Source organism: Armigeres subalbatus, chromosome 2 (assembly GCF_024139115.2).
Source record: "Armigeres subalbatus isolate Guangzhou_Male chromosome 2, GZ_Asu_2, whole genome shotgun sequence".
Taxonomy (NCBI): domain Eukaryota; kingdom Metazoa; phylum Arthropoda; class Insecta; order Diptera; family Culicidae; genus Armigeres; species Armigeres subalbatus.
Window position 1 is genome coordinate 18,055,717 of NC_085140.1, and position 26,305 is coordinate 18,082,021.

At 43.5% G+C, this 26,305-nt stretch overlaps 1 protein-coding gene and 1 long non-coding RNA gene across 2 annotated transcripts; both read right to left on the minus strand.

Moving 5' to 3' along the window:
* Nucleotides 1-8,815: 8,815 nt before the first annotated feature.
* Nucleotides 8,816-17,157, minus strand: LOC134218018 (uncharacterized). The gene is made up of 4 exons (XR_009981216.1): nucleotides 17,026-17,157; nucleotides 16,806-16,965; nucleotides 16,331-16,550; nucleotides 8,816-9,138 (listed from the first exon to the last, which is right to left on the minus strand). It is a non-coding gene; the product is annotated as an uncharacterized LOC134218018 (long non-coding RNA).
* A 1,474-nt stretch (nucleotides 17,158-18,631) lies between these two features.
* Nucleotides 18,632-22,486, minus strand: LOC134208849 (uncharacterized). The gene has a single exon (XM_062684794.1). It carries the CDS (start codon nucleotides 22,484-22,486, stop codon nucleotides 18,632-18,634), a length of 3,855 nt encoding a protein of 1,284 aa, XP_062540778.1.
* Between the last annotated feature and the right edge of the window lie 3,819 nt (nucleotides 22,487-26,305).

Below are 26,305 nucleotides of genomic sequence, written 5' to 3' on the forward strand. Positions count from 1 at the left end.
TCCTCCGGAAGTTTCTCCAGGAATTCCTCCGGATGTTCCTCCAGGAATTCCTCCGGAAGTTCCTCCAGGAATTCCTCCGGAAGTTCCTCCGGAAGTTCCTCCAGGAATTCCTCCGTAAGTTCCTCCAGGAATTCCTCCGTAAGTTCCTCCAGGAATTCCTCCGGAAGTTCCTCCAGGAATTCCTCCGGAAGTTCCTCCAGGAATTCCTCCGGAAGTTCCTCCGGAAGTTCCTCCGGAAGTTCCTCCAGGAATTCCTCCGGAAGTTCCTCCAGAAATTCCTCCGGAAGTTCCTCCAGGAATTCCTCCGGAAGTTCCTCCAGGAATTCCTCCGGAAGTTCCTCCAGGAATTCCTCCGGAAGTTCCTCCAGGAATTCCTCCGGAAGTTCCTCCAGGAATTCCTCCGGAAGTTCCTCCAGGAATTCCTCCGGAAGTTCCTCCAGGAATTCCTCCGGAAGTTCCTCCAGGAATTCCTCCGGAAGTTCCTCCAGGAATTCCTCCGGAAGTTCCTCCAGGAATTCCTCCGGAAGTTCCTCCAGGAATTCCTCCGGAAGTTTCTCCAGGAATCATTCCAGGGGTACCACCAGGAATCCTTCCAGGAGTTCCACCAGGAATCCTTTCAGGAGTTCCACCAGGAATCCTTCCAGGAGTTTCACCAGGAATCCTTCCAGGAGTTCCACCAGGAATCCTTCCAGGAGTTCCACCAGGAATCCTTCCAGGAGTTCCACCAGGAATCCTTCCAGGAGTTCCACCAGGAATCCTTCCAGGAGTTCCACCAGGAATCCTTCCAGGAGTTCCACCAGGAATCCTTCCAGGAGTTCCACCAGGAATCCTTCCAGGAGTTCCACCAGGAATCCTTCCAGGAGTTCCACCAGGAATCCTTCCAGGAGTTCCACCAGGAATCCTTCCAGGAGTTCCACCAGGAATCCTTCCAGGAGTTCCACCAGGAATCCTTCCAGGAGTTCCACCAGGAATCCTTCCAGGAGTTCCACCAGGAATCCTTCCAGGAGTTCCACCAGGAATCCTTCCAGGAGTTCCACCAGAAATCCTTCCAGGAGTTCCACCAGGAATCCTTCCAGGAGTTCCACCAGGAATCCTTCCAGGAGTTCCACCAGGAATCCTTCCAGGAGTTCCACCAGGAATCCTTCCAGGAGTTCCACCAGGAATCCTTCCAGGAGTTCCACCAGGAATCCTTCCAGGAGTTCCACCAGGAATCCTTCCAGGAGTTCCACCAGGAATCCTTCCAGGAGTTCCACCAGGAATCCTTCCAGGAGTTCCACCAGGAATCCTTCCAGGAGTTCCACCAGGAATCCTTCCAGGAGTTCCACCAGGAATCCTTCCAGGAGTTCCACCAGGAATCCTTCCAGGAGTTCCACCAGGAATCCTTCCAGGAGTTCCACCAGGAATCCTTCCAGGAGTTCCACCAGGAATCCTTCCAGGAGTTCCACCAGGAATCCTTCCAGGAGTTCCACCAGGAATCCTTCCAGGAGTTCCACCAGGAATCCTTCCAGGAGTTCCACCAGGAATCCTTCCAGGAGTTCCACCAGGAATCCTTCCAGGAGTTCCACCAGGAATCCTTCCAGGAGTTCCACCAGGAATCCTTCCAGGAGTTCCACCAGGAATCCTTCCAGGAGTTCCACCAGGAATCCTTCCAGGATTTCTACCAGGAATCCTTCCAGGAGTTCCACCAGGAATCCTTCCAGGAGTTCCACCAGGAATCCTTCCAGGAGTTCCACCAGGAATTCTTCCAGGAGTTCCACCAGGAATCCTTCCAGGAGTTCCACCAGGAATCCTTCCCGGAGTTCCACCAAAAATCCTTCCAGGAGTTCCACCAGGAATCCTTCCAGGAGTTCCACCAGGAATCCTGAAGTAACTAAGAATCTGGAGGAATTTCTGAAGGAACTCCCGGTGGAATTTCTGATGAAACTTCCGGAGGAGTTCCTGATGGAATTCCTGGAGAAACTTCCGGAGGAATTCCTGGAGAAACTTCCCGAGGAATTCCTGGAGGAACTTCCGGAGGAATTCCTGGAGGAACTTCCGGAGGAATTCCTGGAGGAACTTCCGGAGGAATTCCTGGAGGAACTTCCGGAGGAATTCCTGGAGGAACTTCCGGAGGAATTTCTGGAGGAACTTCCGGAGGAATTCCTGGAGGAACTTCCGGAGGAATTCCTGTAGGAACTTCCGGAGGAATTCCTGGAGGAACTTCCGGAGGAATTTCTGGAGGAACTTCCGGAGGAATTCCTGTAGGAACTTCCGGAGGAATTCCTGGAGGAACTTCCGGAGGAATTCCTGGAGGAACTTCCGGAGGAATTCCTGGAGGAACTTCCAGAGGAATTCCTGATGAAGCTTCCTAAAGAATTCCTGGAGGAACTTCCGGAGAAATTCCTGGAGGAACTTCCGGAGGAATTCCTGGAGGAACTTTCCGAGGAATTCCTGGAGGACTTCTGAAGGAATTCCTGGAGGAACTCCCGGAGGAAGTCCTGGGGGAACTTCCGGAGGAATTCCTGGAGGAACTTCCGACGGATTTCTGGGAGAACTTCCGGAGGAATTCCTGGAGGAACTTCCGGAGGAATTCCTGGAGGAACTTCCGGAGGAATTCCTGGAGGAACTTCCGGAGGAATTCCTGGAGGAACTTCCGGAGGAATTCCTGGAGGAACTTCCGGAGGAATTCCTGGAGGAACTTCCGGAGGAATTCCTGGAGGAACTTCCGGAGGAATTCCTGGAGGAACTTCCGGAGGAATTCCTGGAGGAACTTCCGGAGGAATTCCTGGAGGAAAATTCCTGGAGGAACTTCCGGAGGAATTCCTGGAGGGACTTCCGGAGGAATTCCTGGAGGAACTTCCGGAGGAATTCCTGGAGGAACTTCCGGAGGAATTCCTGGAGGAACTTCCGGAGGAATTCCTGGAGGAACTTCCGGAGGAATTCCTGGAGGAACTTCCGAGGAATTCCTGGAGGAACTTCCGGAGGAATTCCTGGAGGAACTTCCGGAGGAATTCCTGGAGGAACTTCCGGAGGAATTCCTGAGGAACTTCCGGAGGAATTCCTGGAGGAACTTCCGGAGGAATTCCTGGAGGAACTTCCGGAGGAATTCCTGGAGGAACTTCCGGAGGAATTCCTGGAGGAACTTCCGGAGGAATTCCTGAGGAACTTCCGAGGAATTCCTGGAGGAACTTCCGGAGGAATTCCTGGAGGAACTCGGAGGAATTCCTGGAGGAACTTCCGGAGGAATTCTGGAGGAACTTCCGGAGGAATTCCTGGAGGAACTTCCGGAGGAATTCCTGGAGGAACAGGAGGAAATCCTGGAGGAACTTCCGGAGGAATTCCTGGAGGAACTTCCGGAGGAATTCCTGGAGGAACTTCCGGAGGAATTCCTGGAGGAACTTCCGGAGGAATTCCTGGAGGAACTTCCGGAGGAATTCCTGGAGGAACTTCCGGAGGAATTCCTGGAGGAACTTCCGAGGAATTCCTGGAGGAACTTCCGAGGAATTCCTGGAGGAACTTCCGGAGGAATTCCTGGAGGAACTTCCGGAGGAATTCCTGGAGGAACTTCCGGAGGAATTCCTGGAGGAACTTCCGGAGGAATTCCTGGAGGAACTTCCGGAGGAATTCCTGGAGGAACTTCCGGAGGAATTCCTGGAGGAACTTCCGAGGAATTCCTGGAGGAACTTCCGGAGGAATTTCTGGAGGAACTTCGGAGGAATTCCTGGAGGAACTTCCGGAGGAATTCCTGGAGGAACTTCCGGAGGAATTCCTGGAGGAACTTCCGAGGAATTCCTGGAGGAACTTCCGAGGAATTCCTGGAGGAACTTCCGGAGGAATTCTGAGGAACTTCCGGAGGAATTCCTGGAGGAACTTCCGGAGGAATTCCTGGAGGAACTTCCGGAGGAATTCCTGGAGGAACTTCCGGAGGAATTCCTGGAGGAACTTCCGGAGGAATTCCTGGAGGAACTTCCGGAGGAATTCCTGGAGGAACTTCCGGAGGAATTCTGGAGGAAATTCCGGATTAATTCCTGGAGGAACTTCCGGAGGAATTCCTGGAGGAACTTCCGGAGGAATTCTGGAGGAAATTCCGGATTAATTCCTGGAGGAACTTCCGGAGGAATTCCTGGAGGAACTTTCGGAGGAACTCCTGGAGGAACTTCCGGAGGAATTCCTGGAAGAACTTCCGGAGGAGTTCCTGGAGGAACTTTGGTGGAACTCCGGGAAGGATTCCTGGTGGAACTCATGGAAGGGCTCCTGGTGGAACTCATGGAAGGATTCTTGGTGGAACTCCTGGAAGGATTCCTGGTGGAACCCATGGGAGGATTCAGGAATTTTTAGGGAAGTTCCTTTAGAAATTCCTCCAGATTCTTAGTTACTTCAGGATTCCTGGTGGAACTCCTGGAAGGATTCCTGGTGGAACTCCTGGAAGGATTCCTGGTAGAAATCCTGCAAGGGATCCTGGTGGAACTTCTGGAAGGATTCCTGGTGGAACTTCTGGAAGGATTCCTGGTGGAACTCCTGGAAAGATTTCTGGTGGAACTCCTGGAAGGATTCATGCTGGACGTCCTGGAAGGATTCCTGGTGGAAGTACTAGAAGGAATCCTGGTGGAACTCCTGGAAGGATTTTTGGTGGAACTCTTGGAAGGAATTCTGGTGGAACTCCTGAAAGGATTTTTGGTGGAACTCCGGGAAGGATTCCTGGTGGAACTCATGGAAGGGCTCCTGGTGGAACTCATGGAAGGATTCTTGATGGAACTCCTGGAAGGATTCCTGGTGGAACTCCTGGAAGGATTCAGGAATTTTTAGGGAAGTTCCTTTAGAAATTCCTCCAGATTCTTAGTTACTTCAGGATTCCTGGTGGAACTCCTGGAAGGATTCCTGGTAGAAATCCTGCAAGGATTCCTGGTGGAACTCCTGGGAGGATTCCTGGTGGAACTCCTGGAAGGATTCCTGGTGGAACTCCTGGAAGGATTCCTGGTGGAACTCCTGGAAGGATTCCTGGTGGAACTCCTGGAAGGATTCCTGGTGGAACTCCTGGAAGGATTCCTGGTGGAACTCCTGGAAGGATTCCTGGTGGAACTCCTGGAAGGATTCCTGGTGGAACTCCTGGAAGGATTCCTGGTGGAACTCCTGGAAGGATTCTTGGTGGAACTCCTGGAAGGATTCTTGGTGGAACTCCTGGAAGGATTCCTGGTGGAACTCCTGGAAGGATTCCTGGTGGAACTCCTGGAAAGATTTCTGGTGGAACTCCTGGAAGGATTCATGCTGGAAGTCCTGGAAGGATTCCTGGTGGAAGTACTGGAAAGAATCCTGGTGGAACTCCTGGAAGGATTCCTGGTGGATCTCCTGGAAAGATTTTTGGTAGAACTCCGGGAAGGATTCCTGTTGGAACTCATGGAAGGGCTCCTGGTGGAACTCATGGAAGGATTCTTGGTGGAACTCCTGGAAGGATTCAGGAATTTTTAGGGAAGTTCCTTTAGAAATTCCTCCAGATTCTTAGTTACTTCAGGATTCCTGGTGGAACTCCTGGAAGGATTCCTGGTAGAAATCCTGCAAGGATTCCTGGTGGAACTCCTGGAAAGATTTCTGGTGGAACTCCTGGAAGGATTCATGCTGGACGTCCTGGAAGGATTCCTGGTGGAAGTACTGGAAGGAATCCTGGTGGAACTCCTGGAAGGATTTTTGGTGGAACTCATGGAAGGATTCTTGGTGGAACTCATGGAAGGGTTCCTGGTGGAGCTCATGGAAGGATTCCTGGTGGAACTCATGGAAGGTTTCCTGGTGTAACTCCTGGAAGGATTCCTGGTGGAACTCCTGGGAGGATTCCTGGTGGAACTCCTGGAAGGATTCCTGGTGGTACCCCTGGAATGATTCCTGATGGAACCCGTGGAAGGATTCCTGGTGGAACCCCTGGAAGTATTCATGGTGGAACTTCTGGAAGGATTCATAGTGGAAGTCCTGGAAGTGTTTTTTGTGGAACTTCTGTATTTATGATGGAATTCCTGGTGGAACTTCTGGAAGAATTCCTGATGAAAATTTCTTTTGAAACTCCACGAGTGAGTTCTGTTTCAAGCCTCCTCGGTGCAACTCCTTTTGGGAATTCCTAGTGGAGATGATGAAAGGAAAGTCCTGGTAAAACTGCTGAAGAGTTTCTTGGTGGAATTTCCGCAAGAATTTCTGGCGAAACTCATAGAGGAATTCCTGGTCGAACTCCTATTGGAACTCATGGAAAAAATTTTGGTGGAACTCTTAGAAGGATTCTTGGTGAAAATGCTGGAGGGAATTATTTTGAAACTTTAGGAGGGGTGTATATTTCAACCCTGGAAATAACCAAAAAGTTCCACAAGGGATTCCTCCAGGTTTACCAGAAATTTACATAGGAGCTTTACAAGGAATTACTCCAAGAGTTTCACCAGAAATTTCTACAGGAGTTCTAGCAGGAGAAAGACTAGAAGTTCCACCACGAGTTGCGCTAGGAATTTTCCAAATATTCCGCCTGAAATTTCTACAAAAGTTCCACTAGTAATAGCACCAGGAAATCTTTTGGGCAATCCACCAAAAAATCCTCCAGGATTTCAATTGGAAATCCATCCAGGAGTTCAACCAAGAATTCCTTCAATAGTTCCAATAGGAATCTCTCCAGAAGTTCCACAAAGAAAAGTGGAATTCCTAGAAAACATTTAGTTGGAACTCCTGAAAAAAATCTAAGAGTAATTCTCGGTGGAATTCCTGAATGAGTTCCCGCTAAAATTCCTGGAGGGGTTCTTGGTGGAATTCCTGATGAAAATTCTGGAGGTGTTCCGGGAGGAATTGTTGGTTAAATTCCTGGACGAATTTCTGGTGGAATTTCAGAATCATTTGTTGGTGGTACTCCTGTAGGATTTTTTTTTGGGATTCCTGAAGTAATTCAGCACATTTGGCTAGAATTCTTGAATGAAACAGAGTTCTTTTCGTAAAGCAAAACAGCTTACTCCAATTCAAGAGGTTGGGCAAACGGCTCAAAAATAATCCGTATGGCCCCAGTTTCCGCAGGATTTTTATCACTTCCAATTCTGCCCAACAATCTGTTATTTTAATAATTCCCTTTATATAACTTTAGAAATAAAACAGATTTGCTACACTTGTAGTTTGCATATTTCTTAGCATGGCCGTAAGCAGCAAACTGTAGATCAGAGCTATGAATTTGTATACTATGGGCCAGCTAGCTGGTTTTTACTTGTGAGGAATCCGTGCCAAAATAGTGAACTGAACCACAACCGGTTAAATTAGGCTCTCGCCGACATTTCTCACCAACACAAACGCGGGTTCGTGGTTGCAAACAATCCCATTTGATTTTGCCGTGACAGCTGCTCGTGGTTGCAAACAAACCGAGTAAAAGTGTGAGTGAAACGTACGTGTACGTACACGATCGCTGAAAGCCTAATTGGTTTAATTCCGGTAAAGCAAAATCGATTTTCCGCCTCGATTTCCGAGTTGTTGAAGCGAAATATGAATAAAAACAAACAACAAAAGTCATCTCGAATTCTTTATGATTCAATCATTCTCATACGCACACCACCTCAAACGCCTTCAGAGTAAAATGCGGCTGCGTACTTAATACGAACTTGGTGCTTACCGTTCGAGGTATTAACTTTAATACCGGATTATTGAAAACCCGTATTAAATCGAGTATTATCCTCGTTGGTGCTTACCGCCATAAGACAGTAGATCAACATTCGTAAGATGAGTTTTCTACCGAAAATCATGGTTTTCAATACTATTGTAATAATAGATGGCTTGCTGGTGCTGTTAAGAAAACATACAAGCACGAAAAAAGCTTCAAATCTTACACTCAGCGAACTGGACTATCGAAATTCATAACTGGCGCCTTATGAATCTCCGACTGATTATTACACCAACAGTGCTTTTTATACGAAGTTACCTTCCCGAGTATTCAAGCGTCAATGGGCGCGTGGTCTAAGTACCGGCCTCCCAACCCCGACGTTCATGGTTTGAATCCAGTCTGCCGCACTTTACTTTTTTTCAAATAAAAATCATCATTCATAAGGCAACATATTGAAATTCATACCGATTCCTTGTGGCAAATTTTCATAAGGCGTTTGATTGAAAATCATACGTCCATTTTCCTCAGTGTATGACAAAGTGCGAACAGACAAATTTAATTTTAATATGTTTTGAACCAAAATTTAGATCAATGAACAAAAAAATGCCTTGCCCCAGTGGTCTAAATTCCAGTTCCAAATATGCCACTTTTCTGCTCTATTACTTTGGATCTTGTATAGATGTTGGTCCATTTTGTTCATTTTTGGACCAGAATTCGTGTTGTTTGGAACATATTTCAAACAAAGCGAGCATGAAATGGAAACAGATAAAAATTTCTGCATCCAATGTGTGGTGGCATTGACGATAGAAGGATCACAGAAACAGATTGAGAATGGTAGACATTTTTACCTGCCATGTTGTCTCATGTCTGTTGATCAAGCATTCAGAACAAACACACGGCGGTGGCTACACAGCAAAAAAAGTTGTTGAATATTACATCGAAATCGCTGCAACCCGCTAAATCCATCGCTTGTTGAATATTACATTGTGCGATGTACTCGAGAGCTTGCTGTGTAATAAGCAGAAACGATGTAATTTTTTTCGATGTAATAAATGAAAGTACGTAAATGAAGCCATGTAAATTAATGTGATGTTGAACCGTCCGACGTATGTATGGGATTTACATATTGGTATTATCAGTTTTTAATCATAACTTAATTTTTATTGGTATTGCAGATGCAAACTCGCATGCAATAATATTTATTTATTCTTATTTTTGTTATCTATTTCACAGTTCCTGAAGAAAATTTATTTTATGTTCACAGATCAGGTTATTCAATACAGCAAATTTTTAGATTGGATTTCACTGCCGGTGACCATCACTCATAGACCGGTGGCATTGCACGTCGATTTAATAGGAGCCGCTAGTATCAGCCCGTATGAGTCGTTGCCCTGTTCGGTCTATCCGCGGCAATTACCTGGGATGGCCGGGGGTTTGCGAGTAATCGTAAACACGGAAGCCGATCCTGTGAAATGGCATGGTGACATGTGAGCATCTTCTCACTTGAAACACGCAGATCACAGCACAAAAGTCGGTGGTCTTTCAAACTTCAGATGCTAAAATACAAAAAAAAAATTCAGTTGGGTTAGTTGATCGCTTCCAATTGATATTAAGGTAATTTATTGAAGATAATTTATATAGTATGTTTTGTTCCAAGAAAACATCCAGAACACCATGTAAGATTTCTCAGAATTCATAAGATTTCTAGAGATGCTTGGAGGTACTATTAGGAGGATTTTCAAGGGAAGGATTTCCTGGAAGATTTTTTATATGAAATTCTTTCCAAATGAAGTACATAGTTCAGAAGGTCGAATCCTTCCCGGATTCCGAAGGGAATCCCTCCCGAATTCCGAAGGGTATCCTTCCCAGATTTCGAAAGGAATCCTCACCGGATGCCGCAGAGAATCCTCCTCGGTATGCCCTAAAAATAGAACGTGAAATTATTCTCTTGTAAAATAGAATTTCTTCGATTTCACAGTGGGATTTTATTCAACAACTGTCCCAGGAATCACGAATGCGATGGCAGGAGTAAGTACATACTAACATTGCAACGTATGGTCAAATGGCAACAAACTTCCAATAGACCTGTGTGCCGATTGAAATTTAATCAGCGGTGGTGTGATAGATCATTTTCAGGCAGCTGCGGCGGCGTGCCGTCGTCACGCCATTGGTGATTGGCGGCGTGGGTTAGCGTGAAATAAATGCATGCAGCAAAAATTCTTCGAAAATTCACCAAAGCTCCTCTAAAGTTTCTCCAGAAATTCCTTCGGAAGTTCTTCCAGCGGTTCCACCGGAAGATACCCCAGTAATTTCCCCGGAAGTTCCTCCAGAAATTTATCAAGGAATTCGTCCGGAAGGTCAGCAATTCCCCTGTTATCCAGCAATTCCCTCCGAAGTTCCTCCAGCAATCTACTCCGAAGATCCTCCAGCAATTTTCGGGAAGTAATTCCTCCGGAAATTATTTCAGGAATTCCTCTACAAGTTCTTTCAGGAGTTCCTCCGAAAGTCATTCAGAAGTTCCTCCGGAAGTTCTTTCAAGAATTCCTACAGAAGTTCGTCCATAAATTCCTCTGGAAGATCCTCCGACAGTTCCTTCAGAATTCTTTCAGGGATTTCAGAAATTTCAGGAACAATTTTTTTCAGGATTTCCTCCGGAACTTCTTTCAGACCCAAGTAACCAAAAGTTCTTTTAAGAGTACGTTTTTCGCTTAAGCAGCTCAGTGAAGCTGATTAAGCGAAAAACGTACTCTTAAAGGAGCTTTTGGTTACTTGGGGAAGTTCCTTCAGAAATTCCTCATCAAGTTTCTCCTGGAACCCATTTTTCGCATTTTCCTCCAGAAGTTCTTTCAGGACTTCCTCCGGAAGCTCCTCCATGAATCCCTCCAGAAGTTCCTCCCAAAGTTCCTACAGGAACTCTTCTGTGAATTCCTACAAGAATTCCTTACCTTCCTTCGGTATTTCTTTCAAGAATTCCTCCAAAAGTTCCTCCACCAATTCTCTCGGAAAATCGTCAGTTCGTAAGTTCCTCCAAGAATTCCTCCAGAACTTCTTTCAGAAGTTCCTCAAGAAGTTCTTTCAGGAATTCGTCCGGATGTTCCTCCAGAAGTTTCTCCAAGAATTCCTTTGAAGGTTCGTCCAGCAATTCCTCCGGAAGTTCTTTCAGGAATTCCTCCAGAAGTTCTTTCAGGAATTCTTCTGGAAGTTCCTTCAGGACGTATTCCAGAAATTACTCTGGAAGGTCTTTCATGAGTTCCTCCGAAAGTTCTTTCAGAAATTCACCAGAAGTTCCTTAAGGACTTCTTCCAGAAATTGATCCGAAAGCTCCTCCAGGCATTCCTCTCCAGTTTCTGCAGAAATTCCTCCGGATGATCTTTCATAAGTTGCTCTGGAAGTTCTTTCAAGTTCCGCACGGAATTTCTTCGGAAATTCGTCCAGTAATTCCTCCGTAAGATCCAGTAATTCCTACAGAAATGCTTTCGGCGGAAGTTCCTTCATAAATCCTCCAGAAGTTCAGCCAGCAATTCCTCCAGAAGTTCTTTCAGGATTTCTTCCGAAAGTTCTTTCAGGACGTATTCCAGGTTTGTCTACAAATTCTATCGGAAGTTCTTCCAGGAATTCCTCCGGCAGTCCTTCGAGGAACTCATCCGGAAGTTCCTTTAGGACTTTCTCCGGAAGTTTCTCCATGAATTCCTCCAAGATTTTCTCGGAAATTTCCTCCAGGAATTACTTCGGAAGTTCCTCCAAGAATTCCTCTGGAATATCCCCTGAAGTTTTTTCTTGTGTTCCTCCGGAAGGAATTCACCAAAAGATCCTAAAGGACTTATTCCAGATATTCCTTCAGAGGATCATCCAGCAATTCCTTCGGAAGTTCTTTCAGAAATTCCTCCACGAGTTCCCCAGAAGTTTTTTTCAGGAGTTCTTCCAGAAGTTTTTTTTTTTTTTCAGGAATCCGTCCGGAAGTTCCTCCATGAATTAATCCAGAGGTTCCTTCGCAAGTTCTTCCACGAATTCCTTTGGAACTTCTTCCAAGAATTCCTCCGGAAGTTCTTTCCGGAAATTCTTCGAAGTTCCTCCAGGAATTTCTCCGAAACTTCCTCCAGGAATTCCTCCAGAAGTTCTTTCAAGAATTCCTCCAGGAATTTCTTCGGAAGGTCTTTCATGAGCTCGCTCGGAAGTTCTTTCAGAAATTCAACAGAAGTTCGCTAAGGACTTCTACCAAAAATTCCTCCAGGAATTCCTCCGGAAGTTTATCCTGGAATTCCTCCGGAAGTTTCTCCAGGAATTCCTCCGTGAATTCCCTCTCTTTCAGTCCCCCAAAAGTCCCTCCATGAATTCCTCCGGAAACTCCTGCAGGAATTCCTCCTGAAGTTCTTTCAGGAATTCTCCAGAATTTCGTCCAGGATATCCTTCGGAAGTTCATTCAGCAATTCCTCCGGAAGCTTTTCCGGGAATTCCTCCAAAAGTTCTTTCAAGGTTCTTCCAGAAGCTCTTTAATGAATTCGTCCAAAAGTTTCTATATGAATTCCTGCAAGAAGTTCCTCCAGGAATTCCTTTGGAGATTGTCCAGCAATACCTTCGGCAGTTGCCCCAGGAGTCCCTCCGGAAGTTCTTCCAAAAGTTTTTTTCAGGAATCCATCCGGATGTTCCTCCATGAATTCGTCCAGAAGTTCCTCCGTAAGTTCTTTCAGGAATTCCCCCAGAACTTCTTCCAGAAGTTTCTCCAGAAGTTCTTTAAGGAATTCGGCGGAAGTTTCTCCATAAATTTCTCCAGGAATTCCTCCGGCAGTCATTTCAGGAACTCATCCGGAAGATCCTTCATGATTTTCTCCGAAAGTTCCTCCATGAATTCCTTCGGAAGTTCCTACAAGAATTTCTCCGGAATTACTCCCGATTTTTTTTCCTGTGGTACTCCGGAAGATCTTTTAGAAATTCACCAGAAGTTCCTTAAGGACTTACTTCAGATATTCCTCCGGAAATCCCTCCATGAATTCCTCCGGAAGCTCCTGCAGGAATTCCTCCAGAAATTCTTTCAGGAATTCTCCAGAATTTCGTCCAGGTATTCCTTCGGAAATCCGTTCAGCAATTCCTCCAAAAGTTCTTCCGGGAATTCCTTCAAAAGTTCTTTCAAGGTTCTTCCAGAAGCTCTTTAAGGAATTCGTCCCGAAGTTTCTATATGAATTCCTCCAGAAGTTCCTTCAGGAATTCCTTCGGATTTTTTTATCTTTATTAATGTTTTTTTTAATCTATAGATTAAGTTCAACACCGAATTCCTTCGGAAGTTCTTTCAGGAATTTCTTCGAAAGTTCCTCCAGGAGTGTCCCCGGAAGTTCTTTCAGGAGTTCCTCCATGAATTCGTCCAGAAATTCTCCCGCAAGTTCCTAAGGCAATTCCTCAGAAAGTTTTTTCACGAATTCCTGCAGAAATACTTTCAAGACTTCCTCCGGAAGTTGCTCCATGAATTCTTCCGGAAGCTCCTCCAGGAATTTCTCTGAAAGATCCTCCGGAAGTTCTTTCAAGAATTTCTCCCGAAGTTCCTTCAAGTTCCTCCAGGAATACCTTTGGAAGTTCCTCCAGAAATTGCTCCGCAAGTTCCTTCAGGAATTCCTCCGGAGGTCCCTCCAGGAATTCCTCTGGAGGTTCTTCAGGAGTTCTTTGGAAGTTCCTTCAGAAATTCCTCTGGAAGTTCCTTATGGAATTCCTCCGGAAGTTCATCCAGGAATTCCTTCGGAAGTTTCTCCATTAATTCCTCTGCAAAGTCCTTCGGGAATTCACCAGAAATTCCCTCTGAATTTTTAACGGGCTTAGTTTCTCCAGGAATTCCTCTGGAAATTCCTCAAAGGACCTCCGGAAGTTCCTCCTATTTCCAGGGGGTACTTGGGGAATGCCCCAAGAAAATTTCTGAAATAGCTTGTAGTGAAGTTTATGAACACCAACAGATTGTTTGAAGTTATATCGGAGGAAAGCCTGAAGGAGCTTCCAGAGAAACTTCCGAAATGATTCCTGGAGGAATTTTCAAGGGAATTCTTAAAGTAACTTCCGGAAGAATTCCCGGTCGAACATTCGGAAGATATCCTGGAGAAAATTCAGGGGAAATTTTGAGGAGTTTCAAGAGAAATTCCTGAAGACCAAATGGAGGAATTCTTAGAGAAGCTACCGGAGGAATTCTTGGATGAGTAAGGAGGAATTTTAGGAAAACTTCCGGAAGAACTACTGAAAGAATTTTGGGAGAAATTCCTGGAAGAGCCTCCGGAAGTATTCCTAGAGTAACTTCCGGAGAAATTTCTGAAGGAACTCCCAAACGAATTCTAGAAGGAACTTTCAGCGGAGTTTCTTTAGGAATTTAAGGAGGAATTACTGGAGGAACTTTTAAAGGCATTTCTAGAAGAACATTTCTGAGGAATTACTGGGCAGACGCCCGGGTGGAATTCCTGGAGGAACTTCCGGAGGAATTCCTGGAGGAACTTCAAGATAAATTCCCGGAAGAACTTCCGGAGTATTTCCTGGAGAAACTTTCGAAGGAATTTCTAGAGGAACTTTCGGAGGAATTCTTGGAGGAACTTCCGGAGGAATTCCTGAAAGAACTTCAAGATAAATTCCTGGAGGAACTTCCGGAGTGTTTCCTGGAGGAACTTCCCTAGGAATTCATGGAGGAACTTATGTAGGAATTCCTGGAGGAACTTTCGGAGGAATTCCTGGAGGATCTTTCGGACCAATTCCTAGAGAAACTTTCGGAGGAATTCTCGAACGAGCTTCCGGAGAAAATTTTGAAGGAATTTCCGGAGAAAATTTTGAAGGAATTTCCGGAGGAAGTTTTGAAGGAATTTTCGGAGGAAGTTTTGATGGAATTTCAGGAAAAAATCCTGTAGGAGCTTCCGGAGGAATTCCTGGAGGAATTCCTGGAGGAACTCCTGGAGGAATTCCTGGAGGAACTTAGGGAGGAATTTCCAGAAGAATTCCTGGAGAAACTTTCGGAGGAATTCATGGAGGAACTTCCGGAGGAATTCCTGGAGGAACTTAAATAAGAAATATATGAGAAAAGTCTAAAATAACACTAATATGTGGATAGGCCTTACTTTTTTATATTTGTTTATATGCATTACAAAATTTCTCGCCAAATACAATTTGTTGCAAACAAATCGGATGGGCATAAGTGCCAAAAAAGTAGCGGAATTTTGCTCTTCCTGTCATGAGGAGTGAAAATTTTCAACATATCAATTCTGCTTGATATATATAATAACAAGTTCTGCATCTCCTCTTCACGATACATTCATAAAACACTTAAATTTACGAAGTTATTCGTTGAAATTAACATTTAATAGTCAGACTGAATTCGCCCTATAGTAGACCCACTGTGGGTCCATAATAGGAAATTGCTTCCCTAATCGACAAAAAATCATCTAATTTTACTTTTCATGTGAGCATGTAATCAAATCATAGGACTGTACGGTAGGTTCTCCCGATGGAATTTCATAGCAAAATGCTTACATTGTGCTATAATCATGCAAAAATGGCTGGAGGGTCCACTATTGGGCTCTTTACCCTATAAGGAAGAAGATTACGAGAATCAGTTTATTTTTATTAGGTCAAGTTTTCTAAATTCATTCTTTAAAAATCAATCTATTTAATTATATGTCATTGCTGATTTAGTGCATAAAAGTTAAATGATTTCACTTGTCTCTTGAGAAATACTTTCTAGTTATATTAACTAGATTATCTAACTGTTATATGAGGAAAATCTATGACTGAAAAATCACTTTGAATAAAGCATTCAAAAAAAATTTTCTCTTTCTATATATTGTTTACTACCTATCATTATCTATTAAGAATGAATTCTGCAAAGCCCGGATTGAATTGATTCAGCAATAAGGAAGTATCAAGACACAGCGAGGGGCCCTCCTTAGCCGTGCGGTAAGACGCGCGGCTACAAAGCAAGACCATGCTGAGGGTGGCTGGGTTCGATTCCCGGTGCCGGTCTAGGCAATTTTCGGATTGGAAATTGTCTCGACTTCCCTGGGCATAAAAGTATCATCGTGCTAGCCTCATGATATACGAATGCAAAAATGGTAACCTGGCTTAGAAACTTCGCAGTTAATAACTGTGGAAGTGCTTAATAAACACTAAGCTGCGAGGCGGCTCTGTCCCAGTGTGGGGATGTAATGCCAATTAGAATAAGAAGAAGAAGACACAGCGAATTCACTTCATTATCACCATATTGACATTGGTTCCTCGAATAATTCTTAAGATTATTGTTTGGTTGTAAAATGTACTTTCTTTTTTTTTTGTTAGATTGGTACATGGCAGCAAATAGCACTAGATCCAAGACAAGACCACACCATACTATACAAGTGCCTATCTCGGCTTCCGTTGAAATTCTGTCTCCCAGTAAGGGGCCTGCGAGAGCAGTACCTGTTCAAAAAGACGAATTTGCATTGCATGCCGCCGAGCATTCAACGTTGGGGAGTTGCTGCACGATGGTGCTCCTCCCTATATCGAAACTTAAAAAAAATGATCTGTCGGGGAATATATTCCTCAAAATACCCGAATAGATTTCATGCGTGTTCATAGAAGCATACTGATATATGCTGTTCAATGAGCATCTCGAAGATGTTCTCGTTCTGTTCGTTCTTTACTGTCAACAAATGGACATGAGAGGAAGGGGAATAACTTCGAGCTGCTCATTGAACAGCACTATTATGTTGCGTTTCCGTAGGTATCAACAAGTTGAAAAGATACAGTTTTAGTTCTTACCAATAGTTAATTGTTCCTTGGCGTAGAGCAGCTTTTGATTCTCACCAGAAATCAAGCATTCCTGAATCATCATGAACGCATGATACCATCGACAGCGGTTGCAGCCATCTCGAAGCCATGCACTTACAAATCGTCTCTCGTGGCTTCAGATTACTAAGAGCTTCCAGATTTTTGGCAAATTACCTTCATCTTGCCAGGGCAGTTAAACAAGCGAGGTAGGCTGAAACATAGGAAAATTTATTTCAGTAAATTTCCGGAAATTACCATCAAAGAATGACTATAGCAACCACAAGTAACTTTCAAAGATGTTTGGGCACAAGAATGTATGTAGAATGGACAGTATAATGAATTATCAGGTCAAATTGAGGTACAATTTACATATGGTCCTTTATCAATAATTGGACAACGATTGTCAAAGGCGCTGTTTGTTTAGGATTTGGATTTTGTTTCAGAAAAATTGGGTTTACATACATACCTACTTCTTGCCCACAAAGGCCGATGATTGGGATCAGGATCAGGTTGACCAATGGGCGCACAGTCGAGGCCGGACTTTCACCGAGAATCAGCTTTCCCCACGCCTCAATCAAGAAACTATGACATGTCGAATCCTCATGGTCGTTCCGCAATACGGAATCCTGAAACATAAAATAAACAGATTATGAATTATTGTGAAATCCAAAGGGAAATATACTTACAAATTATACGCCTCCACATCCATTAAATATTGTTTTATTTTCCCTTTAGCACGCAAATATTAGTTGTAAATAACATGAGTTTTTATCAAAAACTAAACAATAAATTTTGCGAATTCACTCATGAGAAGTGCAATAAATTCAAAATGGCACCTCCACGGACTGTCGGACTGAGCTGAGATAGAGAAGTGCAGCCAGATTTAATATTGCATTTTCATGCAACGCAATATTACATAAAATATGCGTAATAATACACTCGGATTTTGGAACCAGCTGGTTGCACATGTTTCTGTGTAATAATACCATGTTTTATATCTTTATATCACACGAAGGTAACGTGATGTCAGATGGATTTTATTCTTTCTGTGTAATTTCTACGCGATGTAAACACACATAAAATTGATGTAATTTTGTATCTGTTTTTCGCAGTTACGTAGCTTTTTAACTACATCGCGCAAATTACGTCGATGTGTTTTACAATAATTTTTGCTGTGTATACTTTCTGCACCCCCCATTTATTAAACCCAAAATCTGTTTATGTAGCATCATAAAAAGTTTATTTGATCAAAAAACCTTGAGAAACACTTTAATATTTATTATTTAATATTTAATATATAACATTCAATATTTAATAATTAATATCAAATATTAAATATTTAACATTAAATATTAAATATTGAATATTAAATATTGAATATTTAATATTGAATATTAAATATTAAATATTAAATATTAAATATTAAATATTAAAAATTAAATATTAAATTTTAAACATTAAATATTAAATATTGAATATTGACTAGTTAAGGTTGGTATCGTGTTCAAAAGAAATTTCTTTTTCTATCTCAATCACATGTTAAATTCCGTTCACTGAATCGGAAAAGTAAAGAATCGAAACAAAATTCTTACAACAGTATCTGTAAATTACGCGTTCAGTGAGCTAACGGGCACAGCAGAAGCACCGTCACACCAACTCACCTGTCGGGGGAGAAGGACCAATGTAAATTACGCGTTCAGTGAGCTAACGGGCACAGCAGAAGCACCGTCACACCAACTCACCTGTCGGGGGAGAAGGACCAATGTAAATTACGCGTTCAGTGAGCTAACGGGCACAGCAGAAGCACCGTCACACCAACTCACCTGTCGGGGAGAAGGACCAATGTAAATTACGCGTTCAGTGAGCTAACGGGCACAGCAGAAGCACCGTCACACCAACTCACCTGTCTGCGGGGGAAGACTGTACGATTTCAGGATGTTGCGCGTTGGGGGTGGAGCCTCAGGTTTGGCCACATTCAGGATCCCGCCACGACACTCACAAACCTCACAGTACAATACCACAAAGCTAACAGACAGGCACTTTACTATTGGCAATTTCTCACCTTTTCGCTAATAATTACTAACTTATAAGTTTTACTATACTATTTTATTTTAGAATAAGTTAGATTAAGTACATTTAATTTGCTTCCTGATGGCTTGAAGTTCTTGATAAAAAGTGTAGATTTTTCTAGATTTTCATGCATGGCATACTTCGATGGTTGTTGATTTGATTACCATGACGACACGTGGATGCGGCAGACGTCGACGCCGTGGCAACTTTTATTTTGGACGCCTATGACGTCACAGATGTTCTCGCTGCTGCAGTGTTGGCAACATTCTCCGGCCCAGGAACCGAGGTGATGGCTTCAAGCAACACGATTTTGCTGATAGGTCGCTTATAGGTTGATTTGGAAGTTTTGATTTCAATAGTTCTTATATTTCCATCTGGTCCACGATAGATTTTTTCCACTACACCCTTTGGCCAATTGCCACGATGTAATGATTCGTCCACAATCATCACAAGGTCGCCAACTTTGTATTCGTGATACAATCTGTTGTCGGGCCACTTGCGACTCCGGATGAGCTCCGGACGGTATGCAGCTACCCATCTGCGCCAGAAACGGTCAGCAAATATCTGCGAATGTTTGTAGGCAGCACGACAGTTCAGATCCCTTTCGTCAAAATCGTGATCAAACTGAATTATATTGTTACGTCCCAGTAGTAACATGTTTGGCGTTAACGGTTCCGGATCCAGGGGGTCATCGGCAACGTGCGTTAGCGGTCGATTATTGACAATATTCATTGCTTCGCACAATGCTGTTCGAAGCACTAAATCCGTAGGGTGTTGTTCCCGCAGCATCGCACGAAGAGCGGTTTTGATTGAACGCACTAGTCGCTCCCAGCAACCTCCGAAATGCGGAGCGCCAGGCGGTATAAATTTCCACTGCACACCCCTAACGCTCAAGGAACTTTCGATCTGCGGCTGATCGAGTGTTTTAACCAGTGTCTTCAACTCTTGGTCAGCACCGATGAAGTTAGTCCCATTATCGGTCATGATGAACTGCGGTAGACCACGGATAGCCATAAAACATCGTATGGCCATTAAACAGCTATTCGTATCGAGTGACGGCACAATCTCCAGGTGTACTGCTCTTGATGTCATACAGGTAAACAGCACTATCCATCTCTTCTCTAGATGACGGCCGACCTTCACAGATAGCGGTCCGAAATAATCGATTCCGGTACAGGTGAACGGATACGCGAACGGAGTCGTTCTTTCCGGTGGTAGATTTCCCATTTGTGGAACAGTTGGTTTCGCTCTCAGTTCTCGACACCTCACACAAGACAGTACATACTTCTTTACTTGCGAACGGATCTTCAGTATACGGTGGCGTTCCTTGACGTTATTGATGACAGCCTCCAACCCCTGATGCGCGTTCGCGATGTGATACATACGAATGATCAATGTTGAAAACGGATGATTGTCAGGTAGAATCACGGGGTTGTTTACTTCGAACGACTGGTTGTTATCTTGAACACGACCTCGCATGCGGATGATTCCATTGTGGAGAAATGGAGAATACGTTCTTAATCGGCTGTTAGCTTTCACATATCCTGTCTTCTTCAGATTAAACAGCTCTGACCCAAAGACTTCAGCTTGTACTTTCTTGTACCAATTATTTCTAGCGTCGGATATTTCTTGAACAGATAACGTCAAACGATCAGGTTTCTCGGATCTTGGCAATACTAACAGTTTTCTCATTTTCAGGTAGTATGCGGTTGATCTGATCAACCTATTGAAATCTGAGAACCTTGAAATGTCGGGCAGCTCAATCGATGCTTCTTCGTGTACAGTGTAACACAACAGATTGGTGCTACTATCGACGATGATTTCAGATTGAAAATTTACCAGCTCTGCAGTAGACATCGCCAATGGTTCCTCAGTAGGCCAGTACATACTGTCGCGATGAAGGAAGTCTGGACCTCGCAACCACTCATGCATATTGCCAAACTTTGAACATTTCGTGGCCAAATCAGCCACATTCAGCTGTGATGGAACCCAGCGCCACAAATCGGTTCCGTGTCCATTTTCTTTAATCCGCATCACACGTGCGCCAACGTACGCGGTCAGTTTTTGACCTGTCTTCAGCCAACTCAAGCAGATCTTAGAGTCGGTCCAGAAGTACACCCTGGTAATATCCACCATCATCTCCGTTTGTAGTACGCTCACCATCTGACTTGCGAGAACACATCCTTGTAGTTCCAGACGTGGTACAGTTTGTGACTTTAGGGGTGCCACTCTTGACTTGGCATATACCAGGGCCACGTGAACTTTACCTTGACTACGATGAACCATATATACCACGCAAGCAAACGCCTTGTCACTCGCATCACAGAAGGCATGTAATTCCACATTGGAAAAAGATGAAACCGCAGGGTAATAGTACCTTGAGAAACGAATTTCGTTTAACTTCCTAGTTTCGACCAACCAATCCGTCCATCTGGGAACCAGTCCGTCGGGAATTTCATCGTCCCAACCGGATTGCAACCGCCACAGCTCTTGGAAGATAATCTTCAGTTGTATTGTTATTGGACTGAGAAAACTAAGTGGGTCAAAGATACTCATCATGAACCTCAACAGCTGCCGTTTTGTTGGAATGGCTTCGCCACTTTGGAAGCGCTCATCCAGGTTTGAAAAAGTCAATGGAAAAACAAATTCATCGGACTGCAGATCCCATCTAATTCCGAGAACGCGAACCTCACCTTCTCTACAGCCGGCCACAATTTCAGGATCAAGCGAGTCGATCACAGTTTTGGAATTCGAAGAGAACTTCGCCAGCTTGAATCCGCCTTGCTCGTGAACATTTATCACGCGTTGGATCAGTTCGATTGCCGCTTCTTCAGTGTCAGCGCAGTCGAAATAATCGTCGACATAATGTTGTTTAACAACTGCTCGTTCGACGCCAGGATGCTTTTCTTCCAGTTCCTTTGCATTGAAATTCTTTATGAATTGTGCCATCGATGGGGACGAAACCGCGCCAAATATCATAACCTTCATCACGTATACATCTGGTGGAAGCGTGCGGTTCATACCACGCCATAGAAAACGTTGGGAATTTTGATCTTCAGGACGGATGCGCACTTGGTGAAACATTTCCCGGATGTCAGCTACGAAAGCGATCTTCTTCATCCTTGCTCGTACCAAGATTGCAATCAGCGGAGGAACGAAATCCGGACCCTTCAAGAGCAGATCGTTCAAAGAGAATCCATGCGACTTTGCTTTCGCGTCCATGACCAAACGAAACTTCTCTCCACTCACCACGCTGAAGTGAGGCAGATACCAGGTGTTAGATTTTTCTGACAGTTCTTCAGGCTCGAGTTTCCTGGCATAACCCTTATCGAGGTAGTCTTGAATCTTGCTACAGTATTTTTCTGCAAATTCAGGGTTCGAGTCCATCTTCTTCTCAATGGTTTGAAGCCGGCGCAGAGCTAGAGGTTTACTATCCGGGAAGACGAAATTGTTGTATCTGTAAATCTGCCCTACCTCGAAGCGTTCCCCTCGGCGTGTGATTGTGCGATTCATGATATCTAGTGCACGTTGATCTTCATCAGCCATTACCGTCGACTGACCAGAGATACCAAAGTCTTCTACCTTATACATCTGCTTCACCAGGTCTGTAAGCTCGATGTCATCGTTATCGGTACACAGCAACGCATGTTGACCGCCCGATCCAGCAACGGCAGAGTCAATTACTCCATGTACAGTCCATCCCAGGTGGCATCGTGTCAACTGTAAACCGTTGAGCGAGTATTGCACAGTCTTCAGAGGTACGATCAGACCCGCGTTGTTCGACCCAATCAGCATACAGGGACGAGCACCTTGAATTGCAGCTAATTTGTCCTCATCCAGCATTGGATACATTCGTTTTACTTTTGCCATGTCGAATTTCAGCGGAGGTAAAGCTATATTGTTAACCGTTTGAATATTCTTCACTTCGTACCACTTCGCTTGTTCCGATGGTCCAGATATACGGAATGAAAGCAGCATCGATTGCTCCTCCTTGTGCAATATTCCGTTCGTCCATCTGTACGTTACGGGTGCAATCGGTCCTCGTAGTCCGATATTCTCAGCAACAGCAGCATCCATCATTGATAGCGAAGAGCCTTCATCGAAAAGCGCGAACACTTCCTCTACACCTTTTGGTCCTCGAATTTTACCTTGCCGACGCGGAGCAGTGTGTTCATGTTCTTCCCATTCACGTTACATACGTTCTCTTGATGTTCGGTGCGATGGTACCTCGGACTTCTTGTGGATTCGTCGGAATGTACTAGCTCGTGATGATTCTTCTTACAGATCGAACACTTCTTATCGGACTTGCAGTTCCGTCTGGCATGGTCCGACTTCAGGCATATATAGCAAACCTTGCAGGAATTTGCTGTAGATCGACGCTGAGCAACCGACAGTTTACGAAACTGTTCACACTTCTCCAGACCACAGTGAGAACTTGCTGAGCACAAGGGACATTTTCTGGTTTCTTCGTTGTTGCGACTGGTAATGTTTAGTACCATCGGTTTTTGCTTCGGTTGGTAGCTGGACTTTTGGCGTTGAACACAGGGTTGAGACTTGCAAGTTGGTTGTCCATCTCATCCTCCAACCAACGAGAGAAAGTTTTGAACTCGATGACTTCGCCTTCTTTCATCAAAGCGGCCTTGTGTCGAACCCACATCTGTTTGCTGAAAGCAGGCAGTTTATCAGCCAGGTGACAGATGAGCTCGGGATTCATCAAATAGTTATCCGCCTTCGCGTTTGCCATCCAGGGTGTCGACTCAAATTTGAGAATAAAATTCCCTGACTTTCCCTGACTTTCCAGACCATTCCTCGAAAAATTCCAGGTATGAAAAATGTTTTTTTTAAAGCGTATGAAAATCTCTGCATGTGTGAATCCTTGAAGTCCATATGAATTCCTGAGCTACTGGAAGTCTAATCACTTCTAGAAATAGAACATTAAGGATTCGTAGAATATCGATAGGTAATTCAAGTCGTTCGCAAAGATCTAAGTAAATGCGCAGAACTCCTGAAAGATTTTCAAAATTCACATCGGTAAAATTAGCTGCAATTAATGTAATAAGTTTTTTGGTGTCCACATCCACCATTTGGAATTCTCACGGACTCCCTGGAGACCTCCAAGACTACTGACGGACTTCTTCAAATCGTTGAAGTTTTTATTATCTTTGTGGAAAATTGTGAGAAATCTTGTATCTTTTGACACGACTTTTGAACTCTTTCTAAACAATCGTGAAAGCTTCTAGCGATCGTTCTAAAGCCGTTGAAAAATCTTCCGGATAAGTTATTTCCGTGAACATCGAGAAACCTTAATGGCTCTCAAGTATACTTACAGAGTAAGAATTCTTATTCTGTAGAGTTTATGGACTTCTAAAAATAGTTACGGGTTGCTTGGTATCATCCAGATAATCAAGAATGCAATCTCTACAAGCTCGAATAAATCTATATGCAGCACTTACATTAAGCCCAGCAAAACATTCTAACCACTGCAAGAATTTAAATAATTTGGTCTGAATACACTCAGGTCGTTTAATTTCTATTTAAATAAATCAATGGTCCCATGGAAAAATATCAAAAATAGGGAATGTTTGTGAAGAAGTGCCATAACTAGTCTCAAATGCTGAGGGGAGCTTCACCTACTCCAGTAATTTGATCGATTTTCATTTTTTTTTTTTTTTTCAAGAATGGTCTTGGAGTTCCAGCATTGTTTTATTTATAGAAAGTTTAACTACTATCAACTAGATGTGAGACAACTGCAACAAGCAATGAAACTTAATAAGGAACATCTAATAGTTTTTTGAAGAACTCGTGGAAATATGTTTGAAGATTCCTTTATATATTTTTTATATGAATCCCTTCACGAAGACATTTAGTTAAAATTTGAGTGAATACCATACAATATACAAAGTTTTTGGAGCGGAGCTTTTGAAAAAAAAAATCAACTGAACATCCATCGAGGAGCTTCAGGATAAAACCTATCGAGACGGCTTTTTTAAATCCCATGGGATTTTTTTAATTTTTCAGTGAGAATTCTGAAGTAATTTCTGGACAAAATTCTCGAAGATCAACCTGAATATTTCCTGATGAAATTGTTTTATAATCATCTAAAGCAGCGAATGTAATATTGAAACATTACCATTGACAACAACATTATCCTCCTCTTGCATCCGAGCATGATTATGCAGTATCGAGTAACGTTTAATTGAGACCATCGCCACCTACGTACACGAGTTAGACCATATGATGCGTTTATCCACTATCATTCTCTCTACATGACCACCTAAGGACGTGAGAATCGATTTTAGAAGCCCATCATCAAATGGAAGTTCACGTAATGTTTTGAACCTATCACCACCCATGGTGTCTGTGAATCATTATCAAACTTTGCACCTTCTAACCTTCATCGTATTGTTTCAACAACAAAAAGTAATATTAGGCACATCTTTATGGTTTCATTAGACTGCAAATATAATCAATTTTGAGTACAAATAGTTGAACTATTGAAAACAATCGGTTGAATATTGATTTACAATCATTTTTTTGTTTTCCATCAATTTTATCTATGCCGAATAACTTTTGTTCTAGCATTTTTTTCAAAGATGATTCCTTCCTAATGAAATCTTCAAAAAATGTCGTGGGCGGAAATAGGGTTAAAACATTACCTACATAATTTTGTTTGTAGATGATGCTGATGCAGTGGAGGGCCGACACAGGTCCACAAAGTTACTATTCGGCGTTTTCTTTCAACAAACTTGCAAATATCCAGTTATTGGTTGTAAGTTAAACATGTTTGATGATTGATTGTTGAACAGTTCTGAACTTTGGGCCATAACTCAAACTCTAGTAATAAGGAAACTGCAAAAAAAATCAAAACGACTCCGGCACAAAACCACTCAAACTAAATAATCTAAAACATAAAGGGGGACTTAAAAAGACTATTTGGATCAGGTCTCAACAGTGACCATTTGAGTAACACGACTTTGGAACCTCTGTTATTTCTTCAAGATTAATAGAAACAAACTCGATTACCATGGGGGACATTAAAAGGGCCCGGAGTAGACTTTTAGTCTAAATACTGCCAACGGCCACACAAAAAATAAGCTTTTTAGCTTGATAGTGGAGGTGGTTGTCGACTGTAGCTGCTCTGAGTATTGCTTATCGGCTATGCAGTCTGATGACCAGATAAAACGCAATATTAATTCTGATCCAACGTTTCAGTACCTTTATTAATCGTTATAAATGGTGTGTGTCCTTGGATTAGTATATTGCTCGAATTAAAAAAAAAATCACTATAAATTTTCAATTTTTGGATTTGTGATTTTTTCCCTGACCTTAATCAAAATTCCCTGACTTTCCCTGACTTTCCAGGTCCAAAACGAAATTCCCTGACTTTCCCTGACTTTCCAGGTTTTTCCAGGTAGTCGACACCCTGCCATCGCAATCTTGGTACCAATTACCGCGTTGTAAAAGGTACGAAAGGATTCTATGCTTCCCTCCTTAACGTTCTCCAGATTTCTCAACGCTTCCAGTCTATTCGCAACTACCCATTCGGTGCGACCGAAATTGGACTTCAGCATTCTCAAGATTTGATTCACATTGTCGGGAGACGAGAGCAGGGCTTCTACGGTCTTACGTGCTTTTCCCTGCAACGCTTTATTCAGTCGTCTCAGATTGTCACGATCAGTAAGCTGGAATTCCTCGGTAGACGTTTTAAATTCGTTCTCAAATACCGTCCACTCCATAACATCGCCTGTAAAGAATGGCAAATCTTTCATATTTCTGCTTTGTAGTGCTTTGAAAGCTTGGGACAAAACGCCATTCACGTCAGGTATGGCGACTTGTGCTTGATTAGCGCCGACTGCTGATACGTTCCTCGCTCCAGGTGGCGCACCAGATGCACCA

Coding starts and splice junctions, on each gene's coding strand:
- LOC134208849 (XM_062684794.1), bottom strand. CDS start 22,486: ATGGATGCTGCTGTTGCTGAGAATATCGGACTACGAGGACCGATTGCA.